The 25239-nt window shown below is 34.4% G+C and overlaps 1 protein-coding gene across 1 annotated transcript in view; it reads left to right on the top strand.

Moving 5' to 3' along the window:
* The first annotated feature begins 884 nt into the window (after positions 1 to 884).
* The window catches only part of LOC149159866 (uncharacterized), a 62875-nt gene continuing 38520 nt past the window's right edge, over positions 885 to 25239 (top strand). The window contains exon 1 of the mRNA XM_089434445.1: positions 885 to 1055. Coding sequence (XP_089290571.1) covers positions 885 to 1055 — 171 coding nt within the window. The remainder of the gene's footprint in view (positions 1056 to 25239) is intronic.

The following is a 25239-nucleotide window of genomic DNA, read 5'->3' as shown; positions in this document are numbered from 1 at the left end:
ACACGACACACAACAGAATCACAAAGCTCGAAGTCTCTCAAGGAAGAGAAATCTTCTCTCACAAAGACATGGAATCTCTCCTTGTACAACATTTCCTCAATATTGTAGAGGAGCCTCTGGGGGATAGATCCAAGTTCACCAAACATTTCACATAGTATATCCCTTAGCTATTTACCAGAGAAGATAACCACAATCTTAACAGGCCAGTGTCGAAAGAGGAGATTAGTGAAGTGATTAATGAAATGCAAAATGGAAAAGCTCCAGGCCCAGATGGGTTCAATGTAGACTTCTTCAAAGCATGTTGGAAAATAGTCAAACAAGATATCCTTGAGGTGGTGGAAGACTCAAGAAGATCCAAAAAGGTTCTGAAGGCTTTTAATGCTTCCTTCATAGCTTTGGTCCCAAAACAGGAAAAATCCATGAGTCTAGATGGCTTCAGACCCATAGCTTTATGTAATGTAGTGTATAAAATTATTTCCAAGGTGATCGCGAATAGACTCAAGCCCATTTTACCAGCTCTCATCTCAGAGGATCAAACGGGCTATGTGGAAGGAAGACAAATTGTCAATAATATCATCCAAGCTCATGAGGTGGTTCACTCTCTCAAAAGCAACAAACAAGCTGGTATGATCTTTCAACTAGACCTAATGAAAGCTTACGACAAGCTATGTTGGTATTATATAAGAGAAGTTCTAAGAGCCTTTGGATTCAACCAAAACTAGATAAGATGGGTTATGGCACTAGTTACCATGACTAGTTTCTCCATCCTGCTTAATGGCACTCATTCAAGACTCTTTATACCCTCCAGAGGTCTCAGACAAGGGGATCCGCTCTCACCCTTCCTCTTTGTTCTCATGATGGAAGGGCTAGGCAGAGTGATTAAAATGGCAAATGCTGAAGGAAGAATCGAGGGCATCAAACTCACCATGGATGGAGCAGCTAACAATCATCAACAATTTGTGGATGACACAATGCTGCAGGGCATACCTACAGTCAGGGAAGCCATAATGATAAAACATATTTTGAATGACTTTGCTATGGCTGCTGGCACAGAGGTAAGCTTCAATAAATCAAAAGGTTTTTTCTTAAGCACTGACATTGCTATTCAAAGAAATATCACCAGATTTATTGGGTTTCAAAGGGACCAGCTACCTTCCAAGTATCTGGCATACCTCATACAGATAAACCTCTCAGCAAGGAAGTGTGGGAGCCAATTATAAATAAACTTCAGGACAAGATCAGAAAATGGACATGCAGGTCTTTAAATTTAGTGGGGCGACTTGTGCTCACATAGGCTGTCCTACAGGACATTCCCATGATCATGTTCTCAACTCTTCCTGCTCCTAAAGGAATTAAGCAATAGATCAGGAGCATACAAATGGAATTTATATGGGGCAGAGGAGAAGAGAAAAAGAAATGGTCTTTAGTTACTTGCGACAAGATTTGCAAACCCAAGAGCCATGGTGTCTTAGGGCTTCATGATCCTAAAACCATCAGCAGAGTTTCGGGAGCTAAACTCTAGTGGAGGTGGATCAAGGTCGACAACTCCCTGGGCTAAGCTTTGGAAACAAAAATATGCCAAGCATTGATAGGAGAAGGATCACATTAGAATGTCAGGGCATATTAAGGGCTCCCACATTTGGAACCTTTCCTCAGAAAATAAAAGTATTGTTCAACAACATAGTTTGTGGGGAATTCGAACTGGGAACCTAGCTCGATTTTGGGAGGACAACTGGCAACAGGTACCCAATTTTTATAAGGATGAATTAGTAGCTCCCAAGAATGACACAGACAACAGAGGTCTACTTATGGTAAAGACTTCTAGGACCAGGATATGAACAACGCAAAATGGAGAACTTGGAAGGATCTAGGCCACAGTGAAGAGAGTCCTCTAAAGGCCCAGGCAGACTCTCTTACCTAGGATCCAGAACATAGGAGAATTTTGGTATCCTCCTTGCCTGACCAACTAAGATGGGGAAGAACACTGAAGGAAACTTCCACCTCAAAGAAGATAAACAGGTAGTAACAGGATTTAACTATCTAAACTGTGATCAAGTTTGGAAGAATCTTTGGCAGAGTCCCCACTGGATGAAAATGAAGTTATTTATTTGGCTAGTTCATCAAAGGAAAATGTTAACTTGGGAGAATCGCCTAGAAAAAGGCTTCACTGGACCATCCAAATGCTACCTTTGTGGCTCACAAGAGGAGACGATGGATCACCTTCTCAACCTCTGCCCTTTCACCTCCACTGTGTGGGAATGGGTGGCCTCAATCTTTAGGTACACTGATAAGGATAGACTCAACATCTCCAATACTTTGAAGAATTGGATGAAAAATTTCTCAGGGAATAAAATCATTAATAAATCATGGACTTTGGTTCCAGGCTTTGTCATCTTTAATGTTTGGAAAGAGCGCAATAGTCAGATCTTTGAGAACAAAGAAAATAAACCCGAGCACATAATTGACCAAATTTTAAGGCAGCTCAAAGACACAGTTAGTAGCTTGTTGAGGACACTTCCTAAGGACCCTACTTTGCCCCAAGATGAGAGTATTTTACTACATTTGGGTCTCCAATCTATAAGCCCACAGGACATAATCAAGGGTGTGAGCCAAAAAAATATACATATAAATATTTGGAAGCCCCCTCCACATGGTTTCTTAAAGGTCAATATAGATGGAGCTTCTAAGGGCAACCCAGGGTTAGTTGGTTTTGGGGGTGCTATAAGAGATGAACAGGGTCAAATAAAGATCTTTCATGGCCACTTGGGGAAGGCGACTAATAACATGGCGGAACTCATGGCCCTAGAGCAATGCTTGGAAATCTTGGTGGATTCAAATTCACATAATGTCATCATTGAGGCAGATTTCATAATTGATTATTAGAGCAGCCAAGAAAATATGCAATGGTACATCACCGGATAAAGTGTCGAAACAGTGAAGGCTATCGCAGGTCTTTCACCATATCTACACCCACCTGCAAACCTTAAAAACTATAAGCTTTGTCCATGTGAAAAGAAAAGCTAACATGTTAGCTGATCATTTGGCGAATGAAGGAGTGACTAATAAGGAAAGGTATACTCGACACATTTGGGAGTTGTTACCCCCAGGTAAACTATTAGAGGACTGTCTCTGTCAGGCTGCCAAAGATAGGGAGCAATGGATTAATAGGATGGATGGAAGAGGATCAGGAAATAGGCGGGAGGATAGGGAAGCCTAAACTGTTTGCCTGTTGTTTGGCAACAATCTGAAGATTGTATTGGCATTAGTATTCCATTGGATTTGAGTGGAAGGTTGAGATCAGCAAAGGAATACCAAGGATGCAGTGGCGTGAGGACCAATTCTGGAAGTGTTGCAGGTTTAATCAACCATCGATAACTGTATGGATCGATGGCGACACATTGATTAACAAAATATTGTTATCGATGAGTGTCTGTGTGTTAAACAGAGTATGGCAAGGAAACTAGGGTTTAAGCGCAAATCCTTCGATAAGCAGAAGATCAACGGCGCAGGGAGGAAGGAACAAGAATCATTCGATGGGATAGATCGATGGTCTTCACTTGGCAGAAGAGTGTGCAAATTAATTCACGCAAAAATGGTTTCTTGAACCATAGGTTGTATTTCGGGCGGGGTCTAAGTGGTAACCAATTTTTCAAGGATGGCCTCCAATTCCACTCATCAAGCAACACGTAGTAGTGAGGAGGAGAGAAGAAACCACATTTTGGGCAGTTAATCCTTGTGCTACTTGTCCACCCGAAATCAACGTGGTCCGTTGGATCCATGAAGGGTAGATCAATGGTGGAGGTTCAGTCGTGCAAGTGGTTGATCAACGATCAGAGAAAGGACATGGAGTTGGATTTGCGATTTGCTGATAGGTGATTTAGCGATTCGACGATAGCCGTTGGATCATTGATAGAGTTGGACAGTAGTTTTCAGGCCGTTCGGAGATCAGTGTTCAGTGAGCGGAGTGGGAGGGTGTTGCACCGGAAGTGCGGACCTGTCGCCTTTTATGGGCGCAGATGTATTATTTTTGAAGTTCGACCTTATGGGTTGCGGGTCAGGTTTTGTGTATTTCCTATGTACTCCTTATTTTCCATTAGAGTGAATGGTTCTGAGTTTTAAAGGTTTAAAGCCAATAACGCTTCTGATAGGTTATGTGGACTGTTTTTTGGTAAACAAAAGGAATTTTGGTTTACCCTGTAACATATGTAATGTACTTCTTCGGTTAATAGAAAGCTCCATTCTTACTTGATCAAAAAAATAATAATAATAACTTATTTATAAAGTTAAATTATAAATTGGTTTCAATTTTATTTTGTCAAAATTAAATTAATATGAATTCAACGCACACTAATGAGTTAATTATGAATTATATCAATTTCTAATACAATTAGTTTTCGGAAAATTTACCTATTAATTTACTTGTAATATTATTTATTAAAATAGTTAATAAATAAATAAAGTCTAATTACTCCATGTAAGGTTCACTAATGCGAGCCCTCCTCTCCCACTACATCACGTCATTCATAAAAAGAGGTGTCGCAACATGCAAACCACCTTGTTAATAGTTGCCTTGCAGGTGACCTCGAATGCTTGCTTAGATACGAAATCCAAGCTTCTAGATGACGCAAAGTACCATGCAAGTACTAGGGTGCACATGTCAATTTCATGGTGGATGGGAGAGGCATCAAACATTTATACAAAAATGATGGTCTGTACTCATAGCAATAACACTTTAGCTCAATTCTCCTCCGAAGTGGCGACCATGGGAGTCCTGAACTATAGGATTATTTGGACGTTTCACAATGAAAACATGAACAACATGTTACACTCTTATATAATGAATGGTTAACTTTGACCACTCACTATATGAACACTATTAGTATTTGAAAAATAGAGTGAATTAAAGCTCCCTTATATATCTATATTGGTATCACCTCCCTTATATCTATATAGGGATCATCCATAATTATATGGGAGAATGGAAAATTTTAGGGGCTAATATTCGTAGGTGGGCTAATTTTCCATGATTTTTCAAAAAAAAAATTAGCTAATTTACATTTTTTATAAAAATGATTTGCCAAAATTTTACAATATAAAACTATTTTACCTTAGAATTCACCAACATTACATAGAGAGTATATATTAAATCATTATAAATTTGAATGATTTTAAAAATACATCTATAAACATTTTATACTTGGCATATTAGGCACAAGTGAGATTCGTCAATGTTTCTAAACTTCAAGATAATTTTCCATCCTTAAAATTTTCCTTGCTGGGAGTTATATCCCTTCTTTCTATCGAATTCCATTTAATGTTCGTAATTGCTCTTGTTTTCAGCCTGGTAATAGGATTATTAGTATCCCAAGTAAACCTATTCTCAATCCAATTTGGCTTCATTCACATAGACTTGTGTTTGGTTGGGCCATTATGTGGTTTCTATGGTCTTTGGATTGCCACAACCTTAGCAAATACTCTAGTTGAAATTGGCCTCCTAACCATCATTTGTTATTTTTAACTCTTCTCTATTTTCTCACGTCAAGCCCTCTCATTTCCATCCCTACAAAAAATCCCAACAACCTCTACTCTCGCATTAGTTTCCAACTACCTCTACCCTCACGTCAATTAGCAACAATCTCTACTCTCACATATAATCCTCCCCAGCTAGCCTTCCTCCCACTCCTCTACCTCTGCTTGTACATCTTAACTCTCCAAATTCCTAGACTATCATCTTTCTCGTCCCCATTCATTCCCCTCACCATCAATTTTGAACCTCTAGACTTCCTTCTATCACTATGACTTATGGAAGGATTGTAGTTTCTTGCGGAGGAAGGGGTAAAGGTCATCCCTCTATCTCCTCTTCGATCCCTAGCCATATGGCATCGACCTCTCCACTGCAAGCCTCGGTGCATGTAATGGAATTCGTCACTCATTACCAACAATACATCTTTGAACTTTGTCACCAAGAAAATTAAAGAATAGAACTTGTTGGGATGAGAGGCTCATTCTACAACCGAGTATGAGGGGGCTGTGTAAGTTTGTCCATTCGTCCATCCCCTTTAAAACTAAATTAAAAATTATGTTCTAAATAGAGAAATAATGTTAGCCATAGTAAAAAAAAATAATAGAAGTAAAAACATCTATGAGTAAAATGTTTAAGTATTAAACTTTTCAAAAATGTCTCAACAATAGATTTAAATAAACTATTTTAAGATCTATGTTAACTAATTTATGTCCATATCAACTTTATATGTATCTATATATACATTTTTTTTGTTAAAATAAAACATTTTAGTGTTGTATATAAAAAAATATTCAATGTGGGTTATCAATAAAATATTTTTATAAGAATTAATATTGACATATACTTAAAAATATATTAATAATAAAAAACCATTTTAATTTGCATGATAAAATGTTTCGATGTACAATATGAATTAAGTATATATTATATATCATTTTAAAAATACAATTTAAACAATAAAAAATAATACATTATATTTTGCACCCTAAAGAAGTTTGTGTGTGAAGAAATTTGATCCCTCTCGGCTCATGTTAGATGTGTACTTAAAATGGATCTATGTTGATTATGTATCAAAAATGTCACTATACTCCTAATGACTGTGTTCAAGCTGAGACTCGAGACTCGGTTCTTAATATAGTTAAGACCACTTGCTCGATATTTTCAAAATACATGTAAGAAATAAATATTTATTGGCATACAAAAATTATTCCGAGGTGCATCCTCACATATAGAAACAATGGTCAACAAGAGAACGTTTACAAATTCCAAGGATAAATTAGATGGAATGGATCACAAAATAGGCATCTTTCCAAAGAGTTGCAACAATATCTCTTTCCGTGGGAGGGAGGTTATTTTCAAACAAACCCTAAAGGTAGACAACTCACGATAGTAGCCACTATGCGATCTCTTTGAGCTCTTCTAATGGGTTCAGTCAATCTATGTATTGTCTTCTTTGTTTAAGAAGCGGCATAGTCACTAAATGTATATATAAACTCAAGACATCGCAACTACATTGAAGCTAGACCTCTAGTATGGTTTCCCATTGGGTAAAAGAGAGACATACAACTAATAATCATGTAATATTTTGTAATAAATTCTAAATTATTTAGAAGAAAAAGTATCTAATTTAATTATTTAAAAATATAATAGAATTATAAATTATATAAAAATTGATATTTTATAAAATATTTTTTTACAAATTTAAATTAATTTTACTTATAAAATTATTTTAAACAAATTTCTAAAATTTCAATAATTTTACAAAAATAAACTTCAGAACTCAAAAACAAAGTCGATTTTGACAAAAATAATTAAATATAAATATAGCAGTTAAATAAACAAATAAATATCCTAAAATTTAACACCTGATGGGCCTGAGTATGCCCTAAAACTGCTTCTGCTTGGCTAAGAGCTCGTCTTCCTCGGACGTAAGGAAACAGGTTAACGGCCCAAGACCCAGAGGCATCTGGCAGGAGTGAAAGCCTGATCCCTTACGGACCACCAGCGGGTTATTTCAGGTGGCGTGGTTTTCCTTGATAACAGTGATGTGTCAACTGACATTCGCGGATAGCAGCTAGAGATGGCTGTCCTCACTGTTGGTTTGGCAAACTGAGTTTGATAGGTTTTTCCACCTTTTGAAAAAAAAACAAAAAAAAAAAAAAAAAAAATTTAACACCTGATACACGAGGTTTTTCATAACCTTTATTTCCTTTATACTTGGACTTGAGGAGACCACGAAGGCTGCACAACCGTTGGAATTTCACTTTCACATTTCGAAGGAAAGATTTTGACGGATTTGCAAAATTTTTAAACCCGGAGCAAATCACCATGTGACCGACAAATTTGGCTGTCAAATACCGGCCCTGACTAAACATAATATTGAACCAAAACAATGAACACCTGAAATCGTACAAAGGACTCTAAATTAAACACAGACAATGAAAATTGTCACTTCTTCTTGATGTGGAGGGCGAAGGTTGGGGCAGCGGCAGCAACTAAACGACACACTAATCCCATTTGAACTGGAACTCGTGCATTTACACTAATCCCATTTGAACTGGAACTCGTGCATTTACACTAATCCCATTTGTCCACTCCGTATGTGCATGTACGTGATTTCACGACCGGTAGTCCCCAAATGTTTCGGCGTTGCAGAGAAGCTTTGACTGCTTACTATCGGAGATATGGTGTTGTTTGTCATAGATATCGTGCTGGTGGATTCAGCCTTTCTAAGAGCGGGCTGTGAACAATATGTGTCTAAGATGTCATTTATTGTTGTTATTGCATGTAGGTTATTGGCTCTATAGTCTCTTGGTAATTGAGATGTAGACGAATGAATCTCAAATAACTTTAGTACGTCCCAGCAATATTAAATGGATTATCGTTAAAATGTAAGACCGGACAAACCACATCATTCGATGTGTCACACATATTTATGATAAGCCTAAAGGGTTTTTATTTTACCTTTTTCATTAATGATGGTTAGAATGAGTTATGTCAATTTTGTAAATGAGTAATCTTTGTAGTCTTCTTTAAATGGTGTTTTGGTGATTATGTAAGTCGGATTTTTTTGGACGTTAATTCGTTATCTTAATCGACTTTTTTTTTTTATATTTGGATGAGAGGAAACTCAAAACCAGAACAAAACACATGGTAAGGTTGTACTGCATATCGCTCATGCTCATGTTAGGTTTATCGTCAAACCTAGCCCTTGGATGATCTACTCTCCCTATTTAATTTGTAGCCATGATCTAATTCTTCAACTTGTCCTTAGTATGAATCACACTCGTTGGTTCAAAATGGGTCGACAAATGTATTATCATGTGATTTACGCTTAAATTTTTTTTCTCATAAACTTGATATGGATCACATAAGCCTCAATTCAACAAGGTTTTTTGTTTTTTTTTTTTTTTTTGATTTTAAAAATAGTATAATCATATTAATAAATAAAGTTGATACATTCTAATTTTTTGTTTTATTTTTAAAAATTAGTTTATTTATAAAATGTGAAAAATGATTTTATACTAACCTTATTTATTAATGTAGTTGTGCTAATAGACAACCATTGCATAAGAAAAAATAATAGATAATTATTGTTAATATTATTAATACTAGATGTTTATTAGTTACTCTATTGTTATTATTAATATGATTAATAGGCAATTTTATTAATATTAATATTCTCTTTAGAGAATAGTCTTCTGGATTAATCACAACCTAAGGATTGGGTCGACGTTTCGAACCAACTACTGTGGTTCATCCTCAGGACAAGGTGAGAAATCAATTGATCTGAATAAATAGCGTGTATGCATTATCTAGTTAAAGACTAGCTATTATGTAATAAATAATTATTTATTATTGAAATAGTCACAATTTATTAATTAAATAATAATATAATCTAATAAAATAATATTAGAAACAAGGGTTGACCTAGTCAATGAGAAGTAGGAAGAAAACTAGCGGTTGAATAATAATGTTATGTAAAAAACTAGTCGTTATAATAAATAATTAATTTATATAATGAAAATATTAGGTAAAAACTAGATGCTATGTAATGAATTAGATGTAATAAATCAGTTGGTGATAATATTACAAATAATTAATATATCAATTCAAACAAAAAATTACAAGAATAATTCATAATATTAATGGTGAGAAACTAGTGGTTATAATAAATAATTAATATATATAATAATAAAATTAGGTAAAAACTAGTAGTTATGTAAGGAATAAGTTGTTTTGTAATAAATTAGTGGTCATAATATTCCAATTAGTTAATATATCAAAAATAATATTCAAGAATAATTTATAATATAAATAGTTAGAGACTAATGGTTATGATATAAATCACTTACTAATAGTATTAATTCATATAATAATATTATGTTATAATAAATTAATAATTAATATTAGGGAAGCCATTGAGATTGAGAGGCATGCCAAAAAACTTAATAGGGATGATGGCTGGAAATTAAGTAAAAGTTTGATGCTCTCGCCTCTTAACTCTTCCACTCTCTCCCCCCTTTATCTTTCTTGGTTCCAGGTGTTCTCTTCCTCAATCTTTTTTTGCTCCTCGTACTGTTGGTTTTTTCTTCTTTGCTTTCCTCCCTTCAATGAGGTGAGCTTTCCTCTTTTTTTTTGTTGAAGCAAGAGACGTTCCTTCTATTTCATTTTTCCAAAAAATATGTTACATAATATACAGTAAATCGTCAATTTTCATGGACTTAGGAAAAAAAGGGCTTCCTGCCGAAGACATGACCCCCAACCCTACACCAGTTGTCACCAAACCCTCGAAATACACACTATGTTTGGCTATATGATCCCCCAACCACAAGGAAAACTACAGAAACTCCTACTCACCCACTTCCCTGAAAAGCTTCAACAGTCACCACCATCCTTGCTTTTTGCACAAACAAAAGGTTGAGGATAAAAATGTCCCAACAAGACGAGTGGAGAAAAACGACCTGGCCCCACAAAACAACATGGTGATTCTTGACCGTAGATTCGGGCGGCGGGATCGAACGGTTAGGAGCAATATCACACTACCTAAGATGACTGAACATTAATGTGCAATGGGGGGCGGTATTCGTTTCCACCCCTCCTACCACGTGTTGGAAGCCGAATGGAATCACTTCTAAATCCCCAAAACCATTTTCCGCTCAAGAGCCATGTGATCTCATGAAAACCATCTTGGGTGCGATTTTCCTTCCCAAAAGTGGAATGAGGGTATATTACCGCTGCCGGTAAAAACAATCCTCCCTTCCCGTGCATTCTTTCTTTGGAACCTGAACCAGAGACTATGCCTGACTGTGATTCGACCAACCATGTTACCGTCCGAAAAACTGTGGAAACCGGTCAACTTACACTGGGGTGTTTTGAGGCCGATATTTGCTCACCCTCCTCCAAAGTGCATATTGAAAGACAGTGGTCGATCTTGCTGAGAAAAATTCATTCTGTTCCTGTCACCCTAGCACGGTTTCGAAATACTTCTCTATCCTCTACTGCTTGCTCATTGGAGAGAGCTTTTAATCTACTCCAAGGCATCTCCTACCACTTCATCACAATCCTGCCTTATGAATTGTTCACACCTTGGTTAGTCAGGATATCTGCTAGTTTATTTTCTTTTCATTGAACATGGTTGGAACGAACAGTTCGAAGTCGCTGGAGATGTCTTTGAATTCTTTGGTAAACCTGGATTAGTCTCCAGTGATTTGAGACTTTCTCCAGCCCAGTTCCACAACTGATTCTTTTCACAAAGTTTATGGTTATCTTTGAGTCTGCTTCTATAATGACATTTGAGCCCTGGTCTTGCTTCAGAAACTCTAAGCATTGCTCCAAAGCCATTAATTTAGCCATATTATTGGTGGCTCTTCCTAAATGGTAGTGGAAGATAAATATAATGCCTCCTTCTTCATCTCTTAACACCCCTCCAAAACCGGTTGTTCCCGGGTTGCCTTTTGAAGCACCATCAATGTTGTATTTCAGATAGCCTTTGGATGGAGGATGCCAAAAATCCTTCTCCATTTCCATTGCAATTTACTTCCTGTTTAGGCCTTGGGGAATAATCCCTTGCATTCCCAGTTGCCTGAGAGTTCTCAATTCAAACTCCGAGGGGGATTCTTGGGTTGATTGCGAATTGTGGTGCTAACTATCTCCTTAAGCTGTTTCAAGATCAGTTCAAACAGTTGATGAGGGATAGTCTTTTCGTCCTTGAAAATTCTTTTGTTCCTTTCTTTCCAAACATTCCAAATAATGAAGCTTGGCCCAAGCCAAATTAAGGAACTCATGCTTTGTAAAGTTTCTTCTCCACTTGTTTAGGTTATTAATGATACTTCCTCTGTCGTTGTCTGTATGTTGAAAAATTGTTGCGAAAGAATCCCACAACCAGGAGGTGTAAGTGTAGCTGTTGAGAATATGCTCCATTATCTCCTCTTGAGCTTCACAAAGCTGGCATCTAGAAGGCCCCATAACACCCCTCTTCCTAATATTTTCCCAAGTCAAGATTTTCTTGTGATGTACCAACCACATGAAAAGCTTGATCTTCATCCACCATTGGTGCCTCCAAAGGTGCTGCCAGGTCTTATCCAGAACACAGGAATCTAGCTCAAGGAGAATACCCTTTGCTTCCTTAACATTAAAGGTGCCTTCTTTATTGTTGCCCCATCTTAACTAGTCCTGCCCCTCTGTTACCAAGATCATCCTTTATTTTAACATGCTCATAAGTGCCTCTACTTTTATTTTTATGGGGCTGTCATCTTTGCAATCAATGTTTCTCCAGCTTCTCCACTTTTCCGAGTTATGAGTAAGATCCCAGAAATCCTTTACTTTGTTTAATCCTTGGGAATTTGTTTCCTGCTTGAGGCTCAAAAATTCCTCTTTTAACAGCATTGGTTCTTGTTTCCATTTAACCTCCCAGAAGAGTGTTAAATCTCCTGCTCCGGTTTCCCAGAAACTATCTTTTTGTACTAGGCTTCTATTTTCCTATGCTTTATTCCAGATGTATGAGCCCTTTATGTTTCTAGACATTCTTATGAGATCACTAGTGTGCCAGGAACTGACATATTTTTCTTTCCACATACTTGCCCATTGAGCTTTTGGCTCTTGAACCCATCGCCACCAAATCTTGGCTCGTAAAACTTTACCAAGAATCTCCTGCTCATCTAAGCCTAGAGCCTCGAGGCTCATGGGTTTACAGATTTTATCCCAAGAAATAAGGTCCCATTTCTTCCTTGTTTCCTCCTTACCCCAAAGGAAGTATCCTTGGATATTCCTGAATTGTTGTAAGACACATTTGGGAGTTGGGAGGGCTGATAACATGAAAACAAGCATTGATTAAAGAACAGCCTTTGTTAGAGCCAACCTGGCAGCCAAGTTCAAAGATCTAATGGTCCATTTTTTGACTTTGTCCTACATCTTATTGAGCACCGGTTCCCAGATACTCTTGTGCATTGGTTTGGTCGTGAGAGGAACTCCCAAATACTTTGAGGGGAGGGAATACCTTTGAAAGCCAAGAATTCTGGAGATATTTCTCTGAATAGCAATGTTAGTATTTAAGAAGAAGATTTTTGATTTAGAGAGATTAACTTCCATACCTGTAGCCATGGCAAAGACATTCAGGATTTTTTTGTAGGCTAAAGCTTCTTTGACTGTGGGGATTCCCTGTAGCATGGTATCATCTACAAATTGTTGGTGAGTTAGTGCTTGACCATTCTCAGTTAATTGAAGGCCCTTAATCTTGCTCGTGACCTTGGCATGCTTAATGGACCGACCAAGTCCTTCCATCATAAGGATGAAGAGAAAGGGAGAGAGCGGGTCTCCCTGCCTGAGGCCTCTAGAAGGAATAAAGATCTCTAAGGGAGAGCCATTCACCAAAATTGAAAAGCTGGAAGAAGTCACCAGAGCCATAACCCATCTGACCCAGTTGTGATCGAAACCAAAAGCAGTAAGAACCTTCTTGATGTAAATCCAATTCACCTTGTCATACGCTTTGGCAATATCCAATTGCATGATCATTCCAGCCTGCCTCTTGCTGGTTAGCGTGTGAACCACCTCGTGGGCTTGAATAATGTTATTTAGAATTTGTCTGCCTTCCACATAACCAGATTGTTCCCCTGAAACTAAAGAAGGAAGTAGAGGTTTGAGTCTGTTAGCCACTACCTTAGATATTATCTTGTATACCACATTGCATAAAGCTATCGGTTTGTACTTATTGGCTATTTGAGCTGTGTCCTGTTTGGGAATCAGGGAGATGAAGGAGGTATTGAGGGCTTTCAGAATAATTCTGCTTCTCCTGGAATCCTCCACTACATCCAAAATATCTTGTTTGACAATATTCCAGCAGGCTTTGAAAAAATCCACATTGAAACCATTCGGGCCTGGTGCTTTGCCATTCTACATATCTTTGAGGACCTCACTGACCTCCTCTTCAGTTACTAATATATTTAGGTTAAAATTGTCCTCTCTGGACACCAGCTTAGGGATATGTCTTGTAACTTCCCTGATGCATTGCTCTCTGTGTGAAATGTTTTCCCGAGTGATGCCTCGGAAATGCTGGACAAACACAGCTTCGATATCCTTATGAGAGATCTGAAGCTCCCCATCCTCATCCTTTATCGAAGAGATTCTATTGTGTGCTTTATTAGCCATGGTGGATCTATGGAAAAATATAGTATTACGCCCTCCTTCTTTGAGCCATTGAACTTTAGACTTTTGTCTCCAAAATATTTCCTCTTGTTTGCATAAATTCTCTGATTTTTTATGGTGTTTATCGGCTTGATCACTTTTGACTTTGTCAAAGCCATCCATGATTAGTGCTTGGTTGAGTTCCTGAATTTTGATTTCCACTAGTTTTTTTGTCCACAAAAATGTTACCAAAATCATTCTTGTTCCATTCTTTGAGCTTGAGCTGAATGTGCTTTCTTTTTTTATGGAGGAGGAACATTTTTGTTCCTTGGATCTGCAAATCTTTTGACCACCATTTTTCAATATTGCTAATGAAATCTGGGTGGGAGAGCCAGATATTCTCAAATCTGAAGGGTCTATTCCTAGGAGAATCTATACCCCTGATCTCTAGTTGGATCGGCCAATGATCTAAGCCTCCAAAGGGGAGAACTCTTGCTGTTATTTCTTTATCTATAAGCATAAGCTCCTCTGAGATCATAAATCTGTCTAACTTGGAGGCTACCTGTGCCTCACCTCCTCTTTTGTTGTTCCAAGTAAAAAGGCCATTGTTCGCTTCTGAGTCAACCAATTTCATATTATCTATGAAGGTTTGGAATGCTAAGGAGTATTACTTAGCGCTCTCGTACCTCCTCTTTTTTCTGAAAGAGATTTAATCATGTTAAAATCCCCTCCCATGACCTAAGGTATTCCTGCATGTCTATTCCTGAGATCCACAAGGGAGTCTAGAAATCTGAGTTTATCATCTATTCTTTGAGGGCCATAAACATTTGTGACCAGGAAGGTATCTGAAACTCCCACTGGTTGAATAACTACTGATAAATAATTCATTGATGCCTCTGCATCTATTATGCTAATTTTTTTGGGGTTCCAAAGAGTGAGTATGCCCCCCGCTGTGTTCTCTGCTTTAACTTCTAGAAACTCAAATCTACTGAGCCATTTGCTATGGATTTGTTTTAATTTTTGAATGGAGCATTTCGTTTCCTGGATGAAGATTATATCCGGCATTGCTTGTTTCATTCTATTACTAAGCATTCTTTGTTTTCTTTTACTACCTAGACCTCTGATATTCCAAGATGTGAACTTCATTATTAAATATTTGTAAAGGAGTAGCTAGTTAGGTCTTTCATCTTACCCGAATCTATCATTAGCTTTCCATGCTCCATCAAGAGCTCATTCTGCTTTTTCGCACCCCTCTTCTTTCTTGGATTTCTAGTAGCTAATCTTGGAGTTGATTTCATTGTTTTCACACCTCTGTACTCCTGCTTTTCAATGGTTTTTCCTTTATCCAATCCCTTTTCCTGATTTTTCCATAAAAACAACTACTATATTCTGTTGCATTCTTCTTGAGGTAATGAATCTATCCCTCCCGTGGTTCCCTCCATCAAGAACCCTTCCAGATCTAGGTGTTCCTTATCAAGGATTTCCTATAGCTCATGGTCCTCCAGATCTATTTCACTCTGGGTCATTCCATGATCCATTTCCAGTTTTGCTTCACTCATCATAATCTCTTCTGATTACTAATATCTTGTGTTTGGTTGTTGTGTTTTTCTTTCTTCTTTTCATTAGGAATTTCCTCCATAGATTGGTCTTCTTTTGTAATTTCTTCATTCTCCTCCAGTACTTGAAACTTGTTCTGACTGACCTTTTGCCCCTCATTATGTTGTTGGTTTGGACCTTCTTTACCTCCTTTTCCTCTACTTACCACTTTATGAAAGCTTTCTCTGTCCTTCATTGTATTAGCTTTTCTCTTGTTGTCTGCTTTACTAAGAGGGAAGGCTCTGAATAAGTGCCCATGTTCGTGACATCTATGGCATCTGAATGGGATATGCTCATAGTCCACTGTTTGCACCCATTCCTCATCGAAAACTTCCAAGATAACTTCATCCGGAAGAGCTCCTGATAGATCCATTTCCACACATATCCTTGCAAAGGAAGTATATTTCCCCCTTCTTGTGGCTTCAGAAGCTTTGACAGAATGACCTAGTTTATTACCTATGGCAGCTAGCGATTCAGTTTGCCAGTAATCAAGAGGTAGAGAATAGAGCCTTACCCAGCATGGTACCGAAGTGAAAGCCTCCTGCTCTGGGACAAAGTTCATCATCCAAGGCCGCATGTAGAGACTAGCTACTGCATAGCGTAATTCCCCATGTGTTCCCTGTGCTCCTGCAAAGCAGGATCATTTAACACTACTCTAGGAGTGATCTTTGCTTTGGGTCTACAATGTCCCTTTTATTTTTTGTCTCTTGTTTCCGGACTTTTATCTTCTTCCTCCTTGTCCTTTGTGCTACTATTTTCCTTGGTCTTGGTCCCATCTATCTCCTTTTCATTATTCCTTTTCCGTACCTCTGCAGATCCTCTGACATTTACCAGTGGCGTCTTACCTCTGTTGGCTACAACGTCCTTATAGGAGGGAGTGGAGCTCCCTCCTCTGCGACCCTCCATTATGATCAACCTATGCAACTTTCTAAAACCCTTGTTGCTCGCCGTCCGTTCTCCTGTATCCTCTCCCGAAGTCTCTCATGTGAGCTTTCCTCTTTTAACCCTTGGTGTGGTTTTGATAAAATTTATGTTATATAATATATCTAAATCAAATATAATTTTTTTCCAAATATTATTTAATAAATTTAAAAAAAAATATAAATTCATTGATTGATTAATAATATTAGTAACCAATTTATATCATAACCCTACTCTCTATATCTTATTATTATAAATTAATCTTGAATATTATTATTTGGAATGAATATTAATATAATTCTTGAATATTATTATTTGAATTGATATATTAATTAATTGTAATATTATCACACTAATTATACAAAAAAAATGATTATTAATTTATTTTAACCTAATATTATTATATGAATTAATAATATTAGTAACCGATTTATATCATAATCACTAGTCTCTAACTATCTATATTATAAATTATTCTTGAATATTATTATTTGAAGTGAATATTAATACTATTAATTATTCTTGAATATTATTTTGGATATATTAACTAATTGGGATATTATCAGCACTAATTTATTACATAACAACTTATTTTATTATTATATATATATTAATTATTTATTATAACCACTAGTTTCTAACTATTAATATTATGAATTATTCTAGGATAATTTTAATTGAATTGATATACTAATTATTTTTAATATTATCACCAAATGATTTATTACATCTAATTCATTACATAACATCTAGTTTTTACTTAATATTTTCATTATATAATTCAATTATTTATTATAACGGCTAGTTTTTTACATAAAATTACGATTCAACTCCTAGTTCTCTTCCTAAATCTCATTGACTAGGTCACTTCTAATATTATTTTATTAGATTATATTATTATTTAATTAATAAATTGCCCCTATTTCAATAATAAATAATTATTTATTACATAACAGTTAGTTTTTAACTAGATAATTTTATTTCTGAATGGCTAACACTAAACAATGATGCATCCATGCTGTTTATTCTCTTAGATTGATTGATTTCTCACCTTGTCTTGAGGATGAACCACATTAGTTGGTTCGAAACGTTGACCCAATCCTTACCCAATCCTTAAGATGTGATTAATCCAGAAGATTATTCTCTAAATTGACGAATCACAAAAGTCTTAGATCTAACATTAATATTCTTATTATAAAACATTTTTAAACCATGACTATGACCAACCAATGTTGATTTTGGTTGACCTTGGTTAACTTCGGTTGACCATAAATGAATATGATCAAATTAGGTTGACTAAGACTAAGGATGACTATGAGTGGACTAAAATATTATATTCAATCATATAGTTTCCTTGTGGGATGACGATTGATCTTGTTAGCTCATGGAAAGCTATTAAGAATATATTCAGTCTTATAGTCTCCTTGTGGAATGAGGTGGTTGTCTCAGTGGGATGTTATGGCCTCCACCTAGTTTCAAATCCACAAGGGTACCCCATGACCTGTCATAAAGGATAGGCATTCTATTAGAGTCTAGGATCGTGACTAATGGCCTGCACCTAGTTTCAAATCCACAGGGGTACCCCACGGCCTGTCATAAAGGATAGGTGTCCTACTAGAGTCTAGTGACTCTAGTTTCAATTGGCCTTCAAACGTCTTGGTCCTCGGTTGAATTATGAGTTTCTGATATATGTGGCTTGTGGGTTTTTGCATCTTGGAAGGTTACTACTTCCCCATCAATCATTTTACTATTTAAAAAAATATATTCAATAGTAATAATAATAATAATATACTCATTATTATTATTATTAGTTGTCTACTTTATTATTAGACATTATTAAATATTAAATCTTATTCACAAACTCCAATATTGTTATTATTATGAATTGTGAATCAAGTTTGTAAACCCTATAAAATTATTATTACTATCACGATCAACTATTAATAATATATTCAATCATATAATAATAACAATATAATCAACTTTATTATTATTATTATTCGAATTTATTATTATTAAACATTTTTAATTCTTAATTCTGACTTACCAACCTTGTTACGTTGATAAAAGTTGACATACCGCTACACAATTTTACACTTCATAATAACTCACAAACACAATTACATGAAAGGCCAACAAACTTGACACTTCGGAATAACTCACCAACACAATTACATGAAATGCCGGACATGTAGAACCGCAACTCCTCCCGACAACACACTGGTAAACTCCACCGACAAAAATAAGAGACAATGCAATGTGATCTAAGAGGTTGGTAGACTCACAATTCCTAGAGGGTTTTACATGACTGGGTAATTCTATAGCCGAAGGAAAAAGGCCTTACGCATCAACCTGACCACTGAGCATTGGATCCCAACAGAGTAACAACGAATTATTCACATGATATTGAAGGGAAAATGATGGACACGTGAAATCGTACAAAGTACGCTATGGAAAATCGAAAAAGAAGACAGACGATGAAAACGGTCACTTCTCTTAATGTCGAGGGCGAGGGCAGCGGCAGCAACAAAACGACACGCTACTCCCATTTGAAATGACGGTCGCTCATTCACTGGTTGGGAATTGAGATGTAGCTGAATGAATCTCAAATAACTTTATTACATCCCAGCAATATTAAAAATATATTATTATAAACCAGACCAACCAAATCATTGGATGTGTCACACATATTTATGATAAGCCAAAATGGTTTTGATTTTACCATTTTAGTCAGGGCCAGAATCAGTTATATCAATTTTGTAAATGCCGTAATCTTTGTAAACTTCTTTAAATGGAATTTGGCGTTTCTGTAGGTCGGATTTATTTACTTTTTGGTTAATTCATCATCGAGACCATGATGAGGAGATCAACTAAACAATAATATATAAATACAATTTCCAGAAATGCAACCGCTTAAAGAATAAAAATTAAAAGTTTTATAAAAAAGTTTTATAAAAATGAATGTTAAAGGACTAGTTAATTTTGAATACGAATTTATTTTATTTTGAATTTTAATTTTTAAAAATTTGATAGATTCTAATATTTTTTTATTAATAATTTTTTTATTATATTTTTAAGATACAACTATATTATAAAAAAAATTGAATTTTAATTTTAAAAAATTGATAAATTCTAATATTTTGTTATTAACAAATTTTATATTATAATTTATTTATTACATTTTTAAGATACAAAAAAATCTAATATTATCAATAAATACAATTATATTAGAATTTTATTAATTTAATAAAGGATTGTTGAATTTAGGTTTCTGTGATCCATATCAAGTTTTTTGAAAAGATTTTTCGGCGTAAATCACATTAAAATGCATTTGTCGACGCTTTTCGAACCAACGAGTGTGGTTCATCGTTAGGACAAGTTGAAGAACCAGATCATGGTTGCATGTTAAATATAGCCGTTAGTTGTTTTCCTATCCCTTGGCCCAGTCCAGTTAGCTGTTTCCCTATCCCTTGATCGAGTCCAGTTAGTTGTTTCCCTATCCCTTGGTCCACTCTAGTTAGCAGTTTCCCAGTCAAATATAGCCATTAGCCACTTTAGTTTCCCTGTTCAATATAGTCGTTGCCTCGACAAATATAGTCGTTGGATGTTCTGCTTTATCATTTTATTCTACTTTTATGTCAATAACTAATTAATTCCTATTAATTGAATATATACATTACCTTATTTAAATATAATAATAGGTATATAACTGACTTACTAATGATTTAACTAATTTTGTTTTCTGGTCCCTATCCCTTGGTCCAGTCCAGTTAGCCGTTTCCCAGTCAAATATAACTGTTAGCTAGTCGAGTTGCCCTGTTCAATATAGTTGTTGCCTAGTCAAATACAACAGTTGGATGTTCTGCTCTTTCTATTTAACATGCAGCCATGATTTAGTTCTTCAACTTGTCCTGACAATGAACCACACTTGTTGGTTCGAAATGCGTCGACAAATGCATTCTAATGTGATTTACGCCAAAAATATTCTCAAAAAACTTAATAAATGATTGCTTAAAAATAATAATAATAATAATGATATTATCAATAAATACAACTATATTAAAGAAAACAAAAAAATACTTAAATACTCCAAGACACAAGAAGGAAACTAATGGGGGCAAGAACAAAGAGAAGGGACCCACGAGCTGCTTAACTTCCATCCATTGTCTCTATTAAGAGTTTTACTCCTCTTTTCAATTTCAATGGCTTCTCTTAATTTTCGGTGATGGAAACGGTCAACCCTTGCGAGGAACTTAGAATCCTCTAAGAAAATATGGTGCTTTATTAATTCAACATGTTCGGCTAGAGAAGAGGAGCGGGTCCTACAATGCCTAGGGTCCACTGCGTGCTCCTGAATTCTTTGTGAAATGGAACGACCAGTCTCACTGATGTATGGTGTTTCATAAGAACACATAATTAAATAAACAACTTTCATGCCCTTGCGATCAATAGGGTCTTTGATAGATATTAAAGAGCTACGAATGGTTTTAAAAGGTCTAAAGGAGGACCCAATCTTTTGCTTCTTAAGAATTCTAGCAATCTTGTTAGTGATCCCTTGGATAAAGGGAAGCTAGACATTAGAGGACACCCCAACCTCTTTTTTAGTTTTAGGTTCCTGGGTAGCTTTTAAAAAGGCTCTGAAACTTTGCAACTTACTATAACCATTCTTCTTGAAGATATTAAAGAGACAATTTTTCTCATCCATCAAATGGTTTTCATCCGAAACCCTAATAACCCTAGTAGCGAGAGTATTGAAAACACCTAGTTTCTGAGCTGGAAAGTGATTATTATTATTATTATTACTAACACAACCACATTCCCAAATGTGGTTGATATAAGCCAAAGTGTTATAATTATGATTATTATTATTAATTAATATTACTAATATTTATTATTGTGAATATTAGTATTATTATTTATGGTTAATATTAATATTATTATTCTTAATAAATATTATTATTTGTTATTGTTAATTAAATTTAATGGAATTATTAATTAAAAATATTAATAATAATTAATTAATTCATTGTTATTTCATTCATTATTAATTATTTAATTGAATAATTAAATATCAAGATAGTTTTTATTAATGATTGTTTTTATTAATATAAATATTCTTTTATTAATATAAATAAGAAAAAACAATATTTATATTAATAAATATTAATTTTTTTATAAGTTATATTAATTAATTAAACTCAAGGATTATATTCAATCCAAGGACTGATATTATAAAATTTATGAGTAGCATTATACCATATGAATATGCACCTTTAGATTAATGGACCCAAGGGATTGATATTATAAACCCAAGGAAATAATATTAAACCCAAGGGATCAATATTATAAACTTAAGGTATATAAACTCTAAGATAAATATTATAAACCCTAAAACAATTATGGTTGACCATGGTTGATTTTCATATTGAGACAATCTTAGTCACAATGTGACATTGGGCCATGGTTGACCATGATTGATTTTTATATGGAGACAATATTTGTAACAATGCAAGATTGGATCATGGTTGATTTTCATATTGAGAAAAACTTTGTAACATTGTGACGTTGGACAATGGTTGACAATGATTATAAAACCAAAAGATGTATATTAAAAACACAAATTAATAGTATAAACCTTTTGAAATATATTATACCCAGGGAATATGAACCCTTAGATTAATAAATCCAAGAGATTGATATTATAAACTCAAGGGAATAATAAAACCAAGGGATTAATACTAAAAACCCAAGGGAATAATATTAAAGTCAAGAGACAAATATTATAAACGCAAGATATATAAACCCTAAGATAAATATTATTGACCCTAAAATAAACATGGTTGACCATGTTTTACCATGGTTTATTTTCATATTGAGATAATCTTTGTCATAATGTGGCATTTGGCCATGGTTGATTTTCATATTGAGACAATCTTTGTCACAATGTGACATTGGGCCATGGTTGCACATGGTTGAACATGATTATAAACCCAAGGTATATATATTAAACTCTAAGATTAATATTATAAACCTTATGTATAATATTATACCCTTGGAATATGAACCCTTACATTGATAAACCCAAGCGATTAATTCTAAAACACCGAGGTATTAAAAACCGAAGGGAATAATATTAAACCCAAGGGATTAATATTATAAATCCAATGTATATAGACCATAAGATAAATATTATAAACCCAAGGAAATAATAAACCCAATGAATTAATATTGAAAACCCAAGGAATTATAAACCCAATGGAATAATATTAAACCCAATGGATATATATTATAAACTGAAGGTATATAAACCCTAAGATAAATATTTTAAAGAGTAAAATAAACATGGTTGACTTTGATTGACCACGGTTGATTTTCATATTGACACAATCTTTGTCACAATGTGACGTTAGACGATGGTTGACCATGATTGATTTTCAAATTGAGACAATATTTGGCACAATGTGACATTGGAAAATGGTTGGTCATTGTTTATTTTCACATTGAGACAATCGTTGTCATAATGCGACATTGGACCATGGTTGACCATGAATGATCATGGTTGTCACAATGTGACGTTGGACCAAGGGATTGATAAACTGAAGGGATATGAACCCTTAGATTGATAAACCCAAGGGATCGATATTATAAACTCAGAAGATTAATTTTAAAACCCAAAGGTATTATAAACCTAGGGGAATAATATTAAATCCAAGGGATTAATATTATAAAGCCAAGGTATATAAGCCCTAAGAAAAATAATATAAATCCAAAGGATTAATACTAAAAACCCAAGTGATTATAAATGCAAGGGAATAATATTAAACCAAAGGGATGAATATTATAAAACCAAGGTATATAAACCCTAATATAAATATTATAAACCCTAAAATAAACATGGTTGACCATGGTTAACGACTGTAGATTTTCATATTGACACATTCTTTGTCACAATGTGACATTGGACTATTGTTGACTATGATTGATTTTCATATTGAGACAACCTTTGGCACAATGAGATGTTGGAAAATGCTTGGCCATGGTTGACCTAATTGATTTTCATATTGAGCCAATATTTGTCACAATGCGACTTTGGACCATGGTCGACCAATTACTAATGTGGTTGTAAACCCTATGTTTATAAACACTAAGATAAATATTATAAACCCTAAAATAAACATGGTTTACCATGGTTGATTTACATATTGACACAATCTTTGCAAAATACGACGTCGAATCATGGTTCCCCATGGTTAACCATGATTGACCATGATTGTCACAATGCGATGTTGGACCATGGGAAACCATGGTTGACAATGATTGGCCTTCAATAACCATGGTTTACCATGGATGTCCATGGTTGATTGTCATATTGAGATAATATTTGTCTAAATGCAACGTTGGACCATGCTTGACCATGATAGTCCATGGTTGACGATGGTTGACCATGGTTAATTTTCATATTGAGACAAATTTTGTCGCAATTTTACATCATATCATGGTTGACCATGATTATAAACTCAAGGGATTTATATTAAACCCTATTAATAACATTATACCCTATGAATATGAACCCTTAGATTAATAAAGCAGAGGCATTGATATTATAGACTCAAACATATAATAAACCTAAGGATTAATACTAAAAACCTAAGGTATTATAAAACCAAGGGAATAACACTAAACCCAAAGGATTAAAATTTAAACTCAAGATATATAAACCCTAAAATAAGTACAAGGTTGTTTTAGCATTCCCTGCACTGATTTAGTATTGGCTTAGTTGTTACGTTAAAATTGAATGATTATTATTATTATTATTATGATTATAAACTTTATTTATGTTAAAGAAGTAGAAAAATTAGTATATATATTGAATTCATAATAATTATATAAAAATGTATAGTTTTTAATATATATGTGTGTGTGTTTTAAGTTGAAATTCACCAATATAATTTTTGGTGGCATAATAATTTTACTTATTAAGAAATTAATTTTAATATTTTAATGTTTTCTTTCCAAATTTAAAAAAAATTAATAAAATAATTAAATAGAAAAAAAATAAAAAAATTAACCTCACAGATATAATAATCTAAAAAAAAATTGTATAAAATAACTAGAATTTAACAAATATGTATTAAAAATGTAATTCTTATTTAAAAAAAATATATTTACTGTATTTAATTTTCGTGAATTAAAATAAAAAATATATTAAATAGTTTTAATTTATAGATATTTTATTAAATAATATTTATTTCAGGCCAATCGCATAAAACATTATTTTATTTTATTATATTTATTCTATCCTCGTAGCATTCTTTTACAATCATATAGAAGGTCTCCATTCTTTTACAATCATATAAAATTTCTCCAAATACTATTTTGTATTTGTTAATATGTAAATTTTGATAAAGAATACTAAAACCTTCTTTAATTTCATTTTATTTTAAATAATATTAATCTTTACCCATCTTTATATTAATCTTTACCAATCCTTGTGGCAAATAAATACATTAATATATTCAATTTTATCTTTATTGTATTCTCATTTATTGTTTTTTTATAGAATGAGAGAAGCACAA

Source organism: Pinus tabuliformis, chromosome 5_2 (assembly GCF_031772625.1).
Source record: "Pinus tabuliformis cultivar Carrire ecotype Pingquan chromosome 5_2, CPIR1, whole genome shotgun sequence".
Classification (NCBI taxonomy): domain Eukaryota; kingdom Viridiplantae; phylum Streptophyta; class Pinopsida; order Pinales; family Pinaceae; genus Pinus; species Pinus tabuliformis.
Note: the sequence above shows the minus strand (reverse complement) of the source record. Positions and strands in the feature narration are given on the sequence as shown.